Source organism: Dendrobates tinctorius, unplaced genomic scaffold, assembly GCF_039654945.1.
Source record: "Dendrobates tinctorius isolate UK_male_01 unplaced genomic scaffold, ASM3965494v1 ptg000007l, whole genome shotgun sequence".
NCBI classification, from domain to species: Eukaryota; Metazoa; Chordata; class Amphibia; order Anura; family Dendrobatidae; genus Dendrobates; species Dendrobates tinctorius.
This window is the reverse complement of record NW_027361675.1, coordinates 55,544,170-55,557,898: the sequence shown is the minus strand read 5'-3', so window position 1 is coordinate 55,557,898 and position 13,729 is coordinate 55,544,170. Positions and strand designations below refer to the sequence as shown.

The 13,729-nt window shown below is 44.6% G+C and overlaps 1 protein-coding gene across 1 annotated transcript in view; it reads right to left on the bottom strand.

Moving 5' to 3' along the window:
* LOC141086031 (uncharacterized) overlaps nucleotides 1–13,729 on the bottom strand; it is a 971,752-nt gene that overhangs the window by 511,099 nt on the left and 446,924 nt on the right. The window contains exons 63-64 of the mRNA XM_073571764.1: nucleotides 13,342–13,584; nucleotides 11,411–11,557 (exon numbers count right to left, since the gene is read on the bottom strand). Of these exons, the coding sequence (XP_073427865.1) occupies nucleotides 11,411–11,557; nucleotides 13,342–13,584 (390 nt within the window). The remainder of the gene's footprint in view (nucleotides 1–11,410; nucleotides 11,558–13,341; nucleotides 13,585–13,729) is intronic.

Sequence of the window (13,729 nt, the reverse complement as noted above, 5' to 3'; positions counted from 1 at the left end):
CCGTGCAAGGGGTGAATCTGGGACCAGTGGTTCTCCAAGCTGGAGTATGTGTTTTATTTCCCTCATGTTTTGTTAAGCTGCTGGTTACTGAGTGACATTAAAACCACTGAAATTGGACTTTATGTCTGTGTGTTGCCTCGTTACTGCCGCCCAGCTATTGCCTACCAGAGCGAATCCCTACAATACTTACATCAAAATGATGTGCCAGTAAAAGAGAAGGTAAGGTGCATGTGCTCTGGTCTGCCAGCCCCAATGCACGTTTCACCCACGCGCCCCCTGACGAAACCTGTGGGTGAAATGTGCGTTGGTGCTGGTGGAGCAGAACACATGCACTTTACCTTCTCTTTTACTGGCACATCATTTTGATGTTAGTATACTAGGGTACGCTATGGTGTTTTCCACAAGAGAATAACCAGCCTCTCCCACGAAAATCAGAAGTTTCAGATAAATTTGCTTTACTGCAAACAGGCATAAAAAACTTAGACTTTTTTTCTAGGATGAATTTTAATTTTTTTACCTTATTTTATATTTCTTTCTTTCATCTTTATATGTATGACCTCAGTAACATGCAGAGTGAACATATACAATCCCTATAAAAACTATTTTATTTCATACATATAAAAAAACAAAAAAAAAAAAACAATTTCCCAGTGAAACCATGGCAAATGCCATAATAAAAAGACCTGAACTGAGATGCTGCAAAGCCCTGCAATAAGCCTTTCTGATACCTTCCTATCCATGGAGGTTGGCACCCTAGGGATCCAGATTTTGGCGCCTCCACTCAGCGAGGACTGTCCCTTACTGCCCTGCCGGTCCCTGACATCACAGGTATGAAAACAATGACCAATAGTGCAGAGATGAATGGTAAAAAATGCCCTAAACTAATGCAGGCAATCCCAGAAAAATAGAATAACAATTACCACATCATGACATAGGGGCCACAATAAATGTAAAAAGACATACCCTCACAATGGAGCATATATATAAATAAAGTGACCACTTATCATTTGTGGAGTACCCCAAATCCCTAGGGTGCCAACCTCCATGGATAGGAAGGTATCAGAAAGGCTTATTGCAGGGCTTTGCAGCATCTCAGTTCAAGTCTTTTTATTATGGCATTTGCCATGGTTTCACTGGGAAATTGTTTTTTTTTTTTTATATGTATGTAATAAAATAGTTTTTATAGGGATTGTATAATGTTCACTCTGTAATTATTAATTCCTACAGTATATGCTTTTTCAAATAGACTCAGTAACATGCAGCCAATGGCGGCAGGCTGCAAGATCACTATGGGGCCCATGTACAGAGGGAGCCTGGAGCAGAATGGCCCCATCCCCTGCTTATACCGTATATATGTACAGCTCAAGTTAGGATGATTTATAAGGAGCAGAATTACAAGCTGAGCCCACTCCATACAGCTGGCTGTTTTACACAGCTGACAACCAGCCATAACTGCCTTAATACAAGCCATGCTGATTGCAGCAGTTTAACCCGGTAGAATCCATTGTGGCCAGCAACCATGGAATCTAAGAAGTCAAACAAGGAGGTCTCTGCCATCTCGATGGGTTGTTTAATAGCATCTGGGGCCAATGGGATGTCCTAATTCAGGGATTTCTATGTACGTCCCTATATGACCTGATTATTTTCCTAAGGGTTAATCAGATGGACCATCATGATCTGTGTAGTCACAGCATTCCTCTCTCTGTATACCATACCATTAGTATCCACCTTCATATATGCCATTTTCTGAAAATCTCATTTATCTGTTTTCTTTTCTAAAAATGTTTCTTTTGAATTATGATAAAACATATTAATGGGAAATTTCTATTAAATTAAGTGATTGGCTGCAGTGGTCACCCAATGGCTTCTGCTGGAAGAGGAGGACACTGGCAGCAGTACCGAGGAGTAGCGGAGTTTGGTACTTGACTTTGTGTTTTGTTTTCTTTCAGGACCACCATGAGAAACATGTTCTGCAGTGGCTGAGGTTTAGGGAATAATGCACACACTGATATAAATGATAAAACTGATTATCATTCCTAGGTGTGTAATATTCTTACAATGAATACATTTGTTTCCCAGGAGTGTATGTGTCTATATAGAGGACATATAACAGACTGGACAGTCAGCCATTATGACAGTGCGTGGTTCCTCTCACATGTGATGTCACAATGACACAGAATGTTGTGAGGTTATACAATCTCTGTGCTCGATGACCTCAGCGCCATTTTCAGAGTTGATGCATTTGCGGAGACTCCACTTTGGTTTTGGAAGCGCACGCTAGATTGTTTGTACGTCTGGTATTTACTTCCACGGATTCTTATTTTTTGGCACAATATCATCTTTGCCATCAGAGAACTTAGTTCTTTACATTTCACCATCTCAGCCCCAAGAAACTGAGCCATGACGTCCCGGGAGCTGCATCAGCTCAATGCTGACAACGAGACATGGCTGAGCCGACCTGAAAATCAGGGTAAGTGAGAGAATATTCCGCCTTATAGGAGCTTTTCTGAGGGTTTTCTTTGGGCTAAGATGTTTCAGGACACACAGTGCGTCCTCCACCTTCTATTCCTATTCCCTAGGGGTTGGTCAGGGAAAGTTGTAGACAAAGTGAGGCCCCGGGTAAAAGTTAAACGTGGAGCCCAAAATGCTAACATATTTGCACCCTGCTTTGTAATGTCTGCAGAGAAGGAATACTGAGCAGGTTTATGTAGGCCAAAGATGAAACAATGATTCCTTCTCTCTCTAAATTCGAGAGCAACAACTAGTTCTATCCATTTAGCCCAAAAGTGTTTTTTTTGCAATTTAGCATAGTTATAGTAATCTTTTTCTTTATAGGTCAGGCCATAATCCTCCACCATCGCCTAAGGGAGCAGAGAAGGCTCATTACCAATGATGGCCATCATAGAGACCCCACTGAAGTCACCGCAAGAGGGAGAAGGGCCAGAGCTCCTCTGTGGCAGAGAGCACACCATAACAGGGAAAGAAGCCGCTCGCCACTGAGACTGGCCCCTGCAGAGCCCTCCAGACCCATGGAGGTCCCAGCTCCAAGCCCATCTGCTCTACAGTCACACCAGGCAAACCATCTTTTTAACCGCATCATTCAGCTGCAGGGAATGGGAGTATATCCACCTCCTCCCCATATGCGGCCACCATCGCCACCTGCCCAATTTAACCTACTTAATATTCTGCAGCAAAGGCAAGCTCTGTGCACTAAGAGCTTCCCAACAAGAAGGATAACATCTCAGGAAGAGGCAGAATCCTGTGCCATCTGCATAATGGACTATGAGATTGGAGAGGAAGTCGTAGTTCTTCCATGCAAACATTGCTACCATCACAGTTGCATCTCCACATGGCTCGGCTCCAACCCTCGCTGCCCCCTATGCCGTAGTCACTGCTTCCTTTGAAGCATCAGAAGAACATTGTAAGGATGCAAGGAAGAAGTGTAAGATTATGGCAGTGATACTGGGAGAGACCATCAGTCCATTTAGCAGCTATCTAATGGTAACAGTGTTGATACTGCTGCAGCTTTGGACTCCATTGCCTCATTAAATAAATATCATGTACCATCTTTATGAATATTGGGTACGGTGCTGGTTAGGGCCAGCTCCAAGTTTTTGTGGGCCCTGGTCCAAAGAGTCTCATTGGGCAGCTTTAACACATACCGCAATCCATGATGCACAGATACGGCAGAGAAATATAGGTATAGTACAAAGCCAAATATTTCTCTTACTTTTTACATTACATGAGTGAGATGTATTGGACATTCTACAATAGTTCAGAAACCAGACAGCATAGTCCTCCATACAGTATTATGGGCACCACATTGTGCTCCATACAGAGTAATGAGCCCCATATATTGCACCATACGGTATAATGAGCCCCATATATTGCTCAATACAGTATTATGGGCAACGCATAATGCTCCATACAGAATAAATGAGCCTCATATATTGCTCCATACGGTATAATGAGCCTCATATATTGCTCCATATAGTGTAATGGACCCTTTTTCCATATTTTTATTTAAATTTTTCAACATTAACTCAGATGCATTTATACAAGTAAGTCAAGTCAGCAATGCTGTAATACGTGAGGGAAGAAGGGGAGGGGGGGTGGATGGGAGGGGGGAGGGAAAGGGAAGGTGGTTAAGGGGGGGTACAAAACATGACAGTTGAACAATCAAACAATTTGTTGTTTAAACAGTTGTAATTATTAAAGCGGAATGACATAAGTCAAATAGAAGAACAGAAAAAATTGTACAATAAATATCGTACATAACATTAACATAAAATGTAGTATTGTTATACGGGATAGGTACATAGACTAAAGCGGAGTTGCAATAAGTCGAAGATATGAGCAGTGAGACTTTCTGCAAAAAAAAATAAATATCATATGTACTTTGAGGTGAAGCGCTATTATGTAAGACGGATGCAATGTTAGAGGTTTAGGGAGTTAGGTAGTCCCAGTAAGACCATTTTTTGGAGCATTTGTTTAATTGGTTGTTAACCAGAGCAAATCTTTCTTCATAGGATTTGTGGAGAAGAATTCTATCTTTTATATCTTGAAAGGCGGGGGGGTTTTATTTTTCCAATTGAATGCGATCGAATTTTTAACTTCAAGCAGAGTGTGGATGATGAGGGATTTTTTTTGTCTGGACTGACATCTAAGAGATCAAGTAATAGTAGCGCAAGTTGAGGGGAGAGAGTAGTAGGCTTACCTAATATCTTAATGATGGTATCCGATACTTGTGACCACAATAGGGTCAGTTTAGGACAGCTCCAGAACATATGTAGAAGGTTTCCATGGGAGCCACAACCTCTCCAGCATAAAGGAGAGCTTTCTTTATCAAAATGTGCTACCCTGGCTGGGGTGAAGTACCATCTGGATATAACTTTGTAATGTGTTTCCTGTAGTGCAATGGACATTGTGGAGGCGTATGTGTGATTTAAAGCGTCTTCCCAGTCATCACACGATATGTTAATTTTTACATCATTTTCCCATTTTTTAATGGTCGCGTTTTTTGTAAGATCGGTGTCATTTTTGAGCCAGTCTTAGATGTAAGCATGACTCCAGAAAATCCTGTGCTCAGTATTACAGAATAGATTTAAAGTTGCTTCTGAAAACCTTGTTTTTTTCTGGAGAAAAGATAGAACCTGTTGTTTTAGTATCATGAACAGGAGAAACATTGATGAGGGAAGTCTATATTTTATTTTTAATATGCCAAATTTTTGAATTGATGGTCCGTCAAAGATGTCCCCTAGTTTTTTTATACCATATTCATCCCATGAATTATGTAAGTCTTGGTTGATCAGGGAAGACAATACATTTAGGGGTAATTTTTTCAGAATTGTTAGGTTGTAAGAACCTTTTTTTCTGGATGCCAGTTTTTTCCAAGCGTACGTAGTGGTAATAAAAATGGGGTGAGCTGTAGTGTCCGGGAAACATTTTGTTAGGGTATTAATGATAAGGTTTCGGGGGTTTTTATCATTGTTTATGAAGGTTTCTATGTCTAGCTATGCTGGGGGGCTATTGGATGGAAGCCAGTGTTTACTATTCTTGATCAAGGATGTTAGATAGCGAGCTGTGATATTAGGGATCCGTAAACCTCCATGAGATTATTTTTGAAGGTGATAGACTGAAGGGTTTTGGGTTTTTTATTGTTCCAGATGAAGTTCTTGATGTTTGTTTGGATGGTTGTCAATTGTGGTACCGAAATAGGTAAAGGCAAGCAGTCTAGAACATAGAGAATTTTTTGAAGGGTGAAAATTCTCACAGTGAGAATTCTGCCCCACCATGATAGGTCTTTCTCTCCGTAGATGCTTGTATCCTTATTGATGGTATTCAATAGAGTGTTGAAATTGGCTGATACCAGGTTTTTTGTAATGGTGATTCCTAGGTAGGTAAATTCTTTATTGACCCAACAGATGGGTGAAAAGGATTTAATTTGGGAGATCTGGTCTTTGGACAGATAGAAAGGTAGGAAATTTGATTTTCTTTCATTATAGTGGTTTGAAAAAACCACTATATTGTAATCCGAACGCTGCTTACTTCTTATTGTTAAGTTGATTTCCGCAATTAATACGGCCCGAACCGCTACACGCACAGACTCCGTTGAGGTGTCGTTTCGAAGCCAGCGTCCATGAGAGGTGTGCTAAGTATTTTTCGTGTCGATCGGATTTGTAGTTTTTGCGCAATTTGCGTTTGAAAATTTTTTTTCCCGTCATTGGAATGCAATGTCTCCAATGCTTTTCAATGGGAAATGGCAAAACGTGCCCTGAGGCAATTGAAATGGCAGTTAAGCTCATTGATGTGCGCAGGCACACCCAGTTACTATGCCAACGCCTACAAACATCACATGACCTCTCCAGGACAGAGCTTCTGCCATATAATATCAGCTCTTAAAGCGAAACCCACAGCACAAATGCAAATCTAGCTTCATCACATGACACATGCCACTGAGAGAGAATTTCCGCCAAAGTGGATTTAGAAGAAGCCCAGTGAACCAAACTAGTTCTTAAAGGGCCGGCGCACCGAAATGAGTCTTAAAGGGCCGACACGCCAAATCGAAAGCTGAGTGATCCCAGGCTCCAAATGGGAGGCTGAGCCACCCAGGCCTCCAAATCGGAGGCTGATCGAGCCCGGCCTCCAAATCGGAGGCTGATCGAGCCCGGCCTCCAAATCGGAGGCTGATCGACCCCGGCCTCCAAATCGGAGGCTGATCGACCCCGGCCTCCAAATCGGAGGCTGATCGACCCCGGCCTCCAAATCGGAGGCTGATCGACCCCGGCCTCCAAATCGGAGGCTGATCCACCCCGGCCTCCAAATTGGAGGCTGATCCACCCCGGCCTCCAAATCGGAGCCTGAGCGACCCCGGCCTCCAAATTGGAGGCTGAGCCAAACCGTCCTCCAAATCGGAGGCTGATCGACCCTGGACTCCAAATCGGAGGCTGATCAACCCCGGCCTCCAAATCAGAGGCTGAGCCAAACCGTCCTCCAAATCGGAGGCTGATCGACCCTGGCCTCCAAATCGGAGGCTGATCAACCCCGGCCTCCAAATCGGAGGCTCAACGATCCCGGCCTCCAAATCGGAAGCTCATCGACCCCGGCCTCCAAATCGGAAGCTCATCGACCTCGGCCTCCAAATCGGAAGCTCATCGACCTCTGCCTCCAAATCGGAGGCTCTTTGACCTCGGCCTCCAAATCGGAAGCTCATCGACCCCGGCCTCCAAATCGGAGGGTGAGCGACCCCAGCCTCCAAATCTTTCCCAGAGTGGCCCCACCCACCAAATCGGACCCAGAGAGGCCCTGCCCACCAAACCAGATCCTGAGGGGCCCCGCCCACCAAATCGGACCCTGTGGGGCCCCGCCCACCAAATTGACCCAGAGTGGTCCTGCCCACCAAATCGGACCCAGAGTGGTCCCACCCACCAAATCAGACCCTAAGGGGCCCCACCCACAACATCGGACCATGAGGGGCCCCTGCCACAAAATCAGACCCTGAGGGGCCCCAACAAAATCGGACCCTGAGAGGCCTCGGCCAGAAAATCAGACCCTGAGGGGCCCCGCCCACCAAATCAGACCCTGAGGGGCCCCGCCCACCAAATTGGACCCAGAGGGGCCCCGCCCGCCAAATCGGACCCTGAGGGGCTCCGCCCACCAAATCGGACCCTGAGGGGCCCCGCCCACCAAATCGGACCCTGAGGGGCCCCGCCCAACAAAACGGACCCAGAGTGGCCCCACCCACCAAATTGGATCCAGAGTGGCCCCACCCACAAAATCGGACCCAGAGTGGCCCCACCCATAAAATTGGACCCTGAGGGTCCCCGGCCACAAAATCGGACCCTGAGGGGCCCCACCCACAAAATCGGACCCTGAGGGGATCCGGCTACAAAATCAGACCCTGAGGGGGCCCCGGCCACAAAATCGGACCCTGAGTGGCCCCACCCACCAAATCGGACCCAGAGAGGCCCTGCCCACCAAACCGGACCCTGAGGGGACCCGCCCACTAAATCGGACCCAGAGTGGCCCCACCCACCAAATCAGACCCTGAGAGGCCCCGCCCACCAAATTGGACCCAGAGTGGTCCCGCCCACCAAATCGGACCCAGAGTGGTCCCGCCCACCAAATCAGACCCTATGGGGCCCCACCCACAAAATCGGACCCTGAGGGGCCCCTGCCACAAAATCAGACCCTGAGGGGCCCCAACAAAATCGGACCCTGAGAGGCCTCGGCCAGAAAATCTGACCCTGAGGGGCCCCACCCACCAAATCAGACCCTGAGGAGCCCCGCCCACCAAATTGGACCCAGAGGGGCCCCGCCCACCAAATCGGACCCTGAGGGGACGCACCCACCAAATCGGACCCTGAGGGGCCCCGCCCACCAAATCGGACCCTGAGTAGCCCCACCCACAAAATCGGATCCAGAGTGGCCCCATCCACAAAATCGGATCCAGAGAGGCCCCACCCACAAAACTGGACCCTGAGCGGATTCGGCCACAAAATCAGACCCTGAGGGGCCCCGGCCACAAAATCGGACCCTGAGGGGCCCCACTTACAAAATTGGACCCTGAGGGGCCACACCCACGAAATTGGACCCTGAGGGGCCACACCCACAAAATCGGAGCCTGAAGGATCCCCGCCAACAATTCAAGCCCTGAGGAGCCCAGGCCAAGGAATCAGGTCCTGAGGCGCCCCACCCACCAAATCAGACCCTGAGGCCAAAGTGGCCCCTGAGAGGCACTCACAGTTAAAACGGATCCTGAGTTGAAAGTCTTGCAGGGGCAGCAGGCAAGTCTCTCTTAAAGGGGCAGCCCGGGCACCATTTCAAACCACTATCTGTACTTCCTTCAGGAAATACACATCTAGTTTATTATTATTATTTATTTATATAGCACCATTGATTCCATGGTGCTGTATATGAGAAGGGGTTACATACAAATTACAGATATCACTTACAGTAAACAAACTAACAATCACAGACTGATACAGAGGGGAGTGGACCCTGCCCTTTCGGGCTTACATGCTACAGGATGGTGGGGAAGAAGACAGTAGGTTGGTGGGTAATAAAAACTAAACATGTTTAGTATCACTATCATACTGACATAGAGAATAATTTTGCCAGGTTATTCTTACCACACAATAAAGACTGTAAAAACAAAACCCAAAAAACAAAGGTGGAATCATATTGTTTTTTTTTACATTTCACCAAACTTCAAATATTTCCCCATTTTTACAGTACACTGCATGATGATATGAGTTGTGTCATCCAAAACTACAATTCGCCCTGCCAAAAACAAGTCGTCACATCTTGGTGGAAAAATAAGAACATTATGACTCATGGAAGAAGGGGTTAAAATGAACATTTTTTGAGATCAGCTAAAGACTGAGAGAGGTCATTAGCCTAACTTGCAGTATGATATATTAGCAACACGAGGTGGTTATTGTGAGGGCATGTCAATCAAACTGCAAGATTGAGTTTAAAATTTCAAAAAGCCATGCTAACTGATTCAAGACTTATAGGGAACCTGTCACCAGAAAAAACACTATCAACCTGCAGTTATTGGGTTAATCTGAAGTTTAGTAGCATTACTAAACTGGTCTGTACCTGCACTTAGCTGAATGCTGCGGGGAGCAAATGAACTTCATTCCCCCTGGCAGCATTCGGGTTTAGGTCAAGGGGGCGCGTGTTAAGTCGCCTCTCTGAGTATAGTGAGCGGTGGCTGTAACCGAACCCCAGCACTGACTAACAGCTGGCCCTAATGCAGAGCATCAGCACCACCTCCATGACTAAAACCCAAATGCTGTTAGGGGGGGAGAGTTCATTTTCTCCCGGAAGAGTTCGGTTAAGATCAGACGCCGGGCAGGGTAATAACGCTATTAACCTGCAGATTATCCCCATATCTACAGGTTAATAGTGTTTCCTTATGGTGACAGGTTTCCTTTAAAAATACACAGTTTTTATTATTGGAATACAGATGATTAAAACAGTGCTTTCAAATGTCTAAGGCTAGTTTCACACTAGCGTTTTTTACATGCAGCGCACGGCGCCGCTAAGCCCTGCCCCTTGCCCGCCCCATTCGGTCATCTCCTCCTACTATCGCACACGGCCGCATGCGATCTGCGCACCCTATCTTTAGCATAGGGTGCGCAGACTGTGCGCTGGCCGTGCACTAGTAGGATTTTTGCGTGCGCCGCGCACTTTTGAAGGTGTGCGCCGAACGCACCATGTAGCATTTTGGCGCACTCGGCACACCTTCAAAAGTGCGCAGCGCATGCAAAAATCCTACTAGCGCATGGCCAGCGCACGGTCTGCGCACCCTATGCTAAAGATAGGGTGCGCAGCTCGCATGTGGCCATGTGCAATAGTAGGAGGAGATGACCGGATGGGGCGGGCAGGGAGCAGGCAGGGGGCGGGGCTTAGCAGCACCGTGCGCTGCATGTAAAACACGCTAGTGTGAAACTAGCCTAAGAGCAATTGGTGAAAAAGCATTGGCTTAGACATTTGAAGATTCTGTGTTAAACATTTATGTTCCATAAATAAAAGTTGCATGTTTTTAAATCTGAAAACAGTGCTAGGAGTTTTTCTCTTCTATGTTTACACACCCTCATATATTATTATTATTATTAATTTTTATAGCGCCATATATTCCATGGTGCTTTACATGTGATATATCCAAGCAACTGTTATGCTGAAGAACATGAACCTTAACCCTACATTTGTTTTGAACTGTGAATCTTCATTTTAACTGATGGACGTTAACAGTCTAAGAAACACAGGCCATACACAACATTAATCCTTTGACAGTTATTCTTATGTAAATGTGACTGCAGACTAATGAATCCTAACATCGTGCACTGCGTGCTGTATGGATTCTCTGGTGCTGCGATGGGAACGGCGGCGCATGACCACAAGTATGGGTTTTGTATACATGCAGTTATGTGCCAACTACATGTGTGCAGCATTGAGTGAGACTAGAAACAGCCTAGTTGGAATATGGCCAGGAGTATGCATATTGCATTGGATACTTGTGGACCGCCACTTCCGGCGCCAGCACTGAAGAATCCTCACAGCGCACCGTGCGCGCAATGTCAGGATTCACAAGTCTACGGTTACATACAGTAGTGACTGCAAACTTCTAGATTTAGATCAGACAACCCCTTTAACCACGGTTTTGTTTTTTTGCATCATGGCTTACATTTTTTCTATGTGCTGAATTTCGTTAGCATATCAGTCATATACAAAATACGCACTTTTCTATAAATCTATAGTAGAATATCATGTATTACTAATATATTATAATGTATTACTAATGTAGAAGCAAAACTTGCATAGTGCTATAATACTCCTACTTAGACATGCTACATGCACAGACTTAAACTATGGGATCTATGACTATTTTGATGCTCCATACCTCACTTCTCATGGCATTGGTGATTGTTGCCTGCTGTTCACGTGTAAAAATTTGGGAGACAAAACTAAATACAACAAATTCTGTTAGGTACACTAGTGCTGTAGGGTCGATTTGTTCTTCTGTGAGAAGGAGGAGAGTCTTCTGGCCCTGGAAAGAATAACCATTGGAATATAAAGGTTACAGTTACCATACTAAGGTCCCCCAGTTCATGTAAAATAATCTCAATTGCAAAGAAAAAAAACACAATGATACCTTTAGTTTGTAAATGTTAGAGTTCTATTGATTGATAACCCTAAAGCGCAGAACCTTTGTTTCTGTTTTATCCTAAATAGTCAAAGTCAGTCTATGTAGGTGAAGAGGGTGACAGTGCTCATAGTCCATCAGTGCCATAGATGATCATTCAAACCTAAGAATATTCTACAGCGGAACTGCTAATGCCAGTAATCACAGTACTTGGGTTCTCTGATTCACACTATAGGAACGGAGAGAAGCGCAAATAGGGTCTTATCCGATAAACAGGGTACAAAAGGATTTCAAATTCTACTCACCTGATAAAGGAGAGGTATAGCGCATGAAATTAACAGGTCAGCTGCTGCACATCCAAAGGTCAAGCCAGTGACTGCCGAAACATATAGTTAATGGAACTTTTTATGGATTTTGTGCGCTGCTTGACATAACACACCAGTACTCGTGCATTAAAAGATCGATGTTTTATTCATTTCCCAATGCGTTTCAAAGTATAAATTACTTCTTCCTCAGGGGATGATATACAGCCCTGTACATCATCCCCTGAGGAAGAAGTAATTTATACTTCGAAACGCGTTGGAAAATGAATAAAACATCGATCTTTTAATGCACGAGTACTGGTGTGTTATGTCAAGCAGCACACGAAATCCATAAAAAGTTACATTAAACTATAAGTACTTGGGTTCTGCCATAATATAACAGTCATTTTGCCACTGGTTTATTTTAGTCTCGTAAATATGAAACTGCAATAGAGACCACAAATCGAGTCTCCAGCACAGATGTGAACAGGGTCTTAGGATATATAACTACAGTAAATGCACCATAGTGTTCAAAATTACAAGATCATGGTACAGATCTAGCAAAGGTTAAATTGACTAACACAGCTCTGGGACATCACTGCACAAAAAAGGGTAATGTGACAACTAACCACGCAGTGGCCAAACACTTTTGCAGGATGAAGTTATCAGAAAATGGCATATTTAAATCAGGTTTTTGTGCTAAATGCATTTTTTTTTCAAATAATAATTTGTATTAAAAATAAAAATGTTAAATCTTTCAATTTTTAAAACTGTCCATTAGGTCTAGTTTAGATTTCTTTTAGGAATCAAAAAAAAATTTTCCGAATAAAAAAATACATCTGACACAAAAACCTGATTTAAAGAGGTTGTCCACTACTTTTACATTTATGACCTATCCTTAGGATAGGTCATCAATGTCTGATTGGCCGGGGTCTGACACACAGCACCCCACCTCGACTAGCGGTTATCGGAGTCGGCTGTGTCATCTGGAAGAACTCATTTGCCGAGCCGTTCCGTCTTCTGGTAGTGGCTGAGGCTTGGTACTGGACATCCGCCTCCTATTAAAATCAATGGGAGGCGGATGTGCAGTATGCTGCAGTGGCCACTGTCAGAAGATGGCCAGTTCCGCAAGTGACTACTTCTGTCTGGCAGCAGGGTGTCGGGTATCGGACCCCGGCCAATCAAACATTGATGAACTTTTCCTGATAAGACATACCCTTTAATCCTCTTGAGAGAGATAACCTTATGTGACAAGTTATATAACAAGATGGGGCGTTCGTAAGTCATGATTACCTTTGCTACATTAATACTTCTCTATCCATATAGTGCTCATTCTATCTGACTGGCAACAACTGATTAGTTTTATTCCTAACATACATATCTCACCTTTAATCCAGCTTTTATGTAACAATCTACAAGTTGAGATTTCAGTGTTTCACTTCTCTGCTTCTCATCCTCCGCTTTAGTCTGTGAGCTGAGCTGTACTACATTAAATCCGGAGAGGTGTCCTGCAAGCCTGGCAAGTGCTGTACTATACCGTGGACATCCCTCTCCACAAAGTAGTGTATGCGCACTTCCATGGGCACTCCAAAGATTTCGGGCCATACGGCACAGTAGACTAATTGCACTCTATGAAAAAGATTAGAATAAAAATATCAAAAATACAATGTCAAAGGAAGTCAAAACACAACATTATATTGATGAAATAACAGGAACCCCTGAGCCCCATCACAAGTTCTTTAATGCTTATTTTCTAGATTTACCGGTTTGTGAA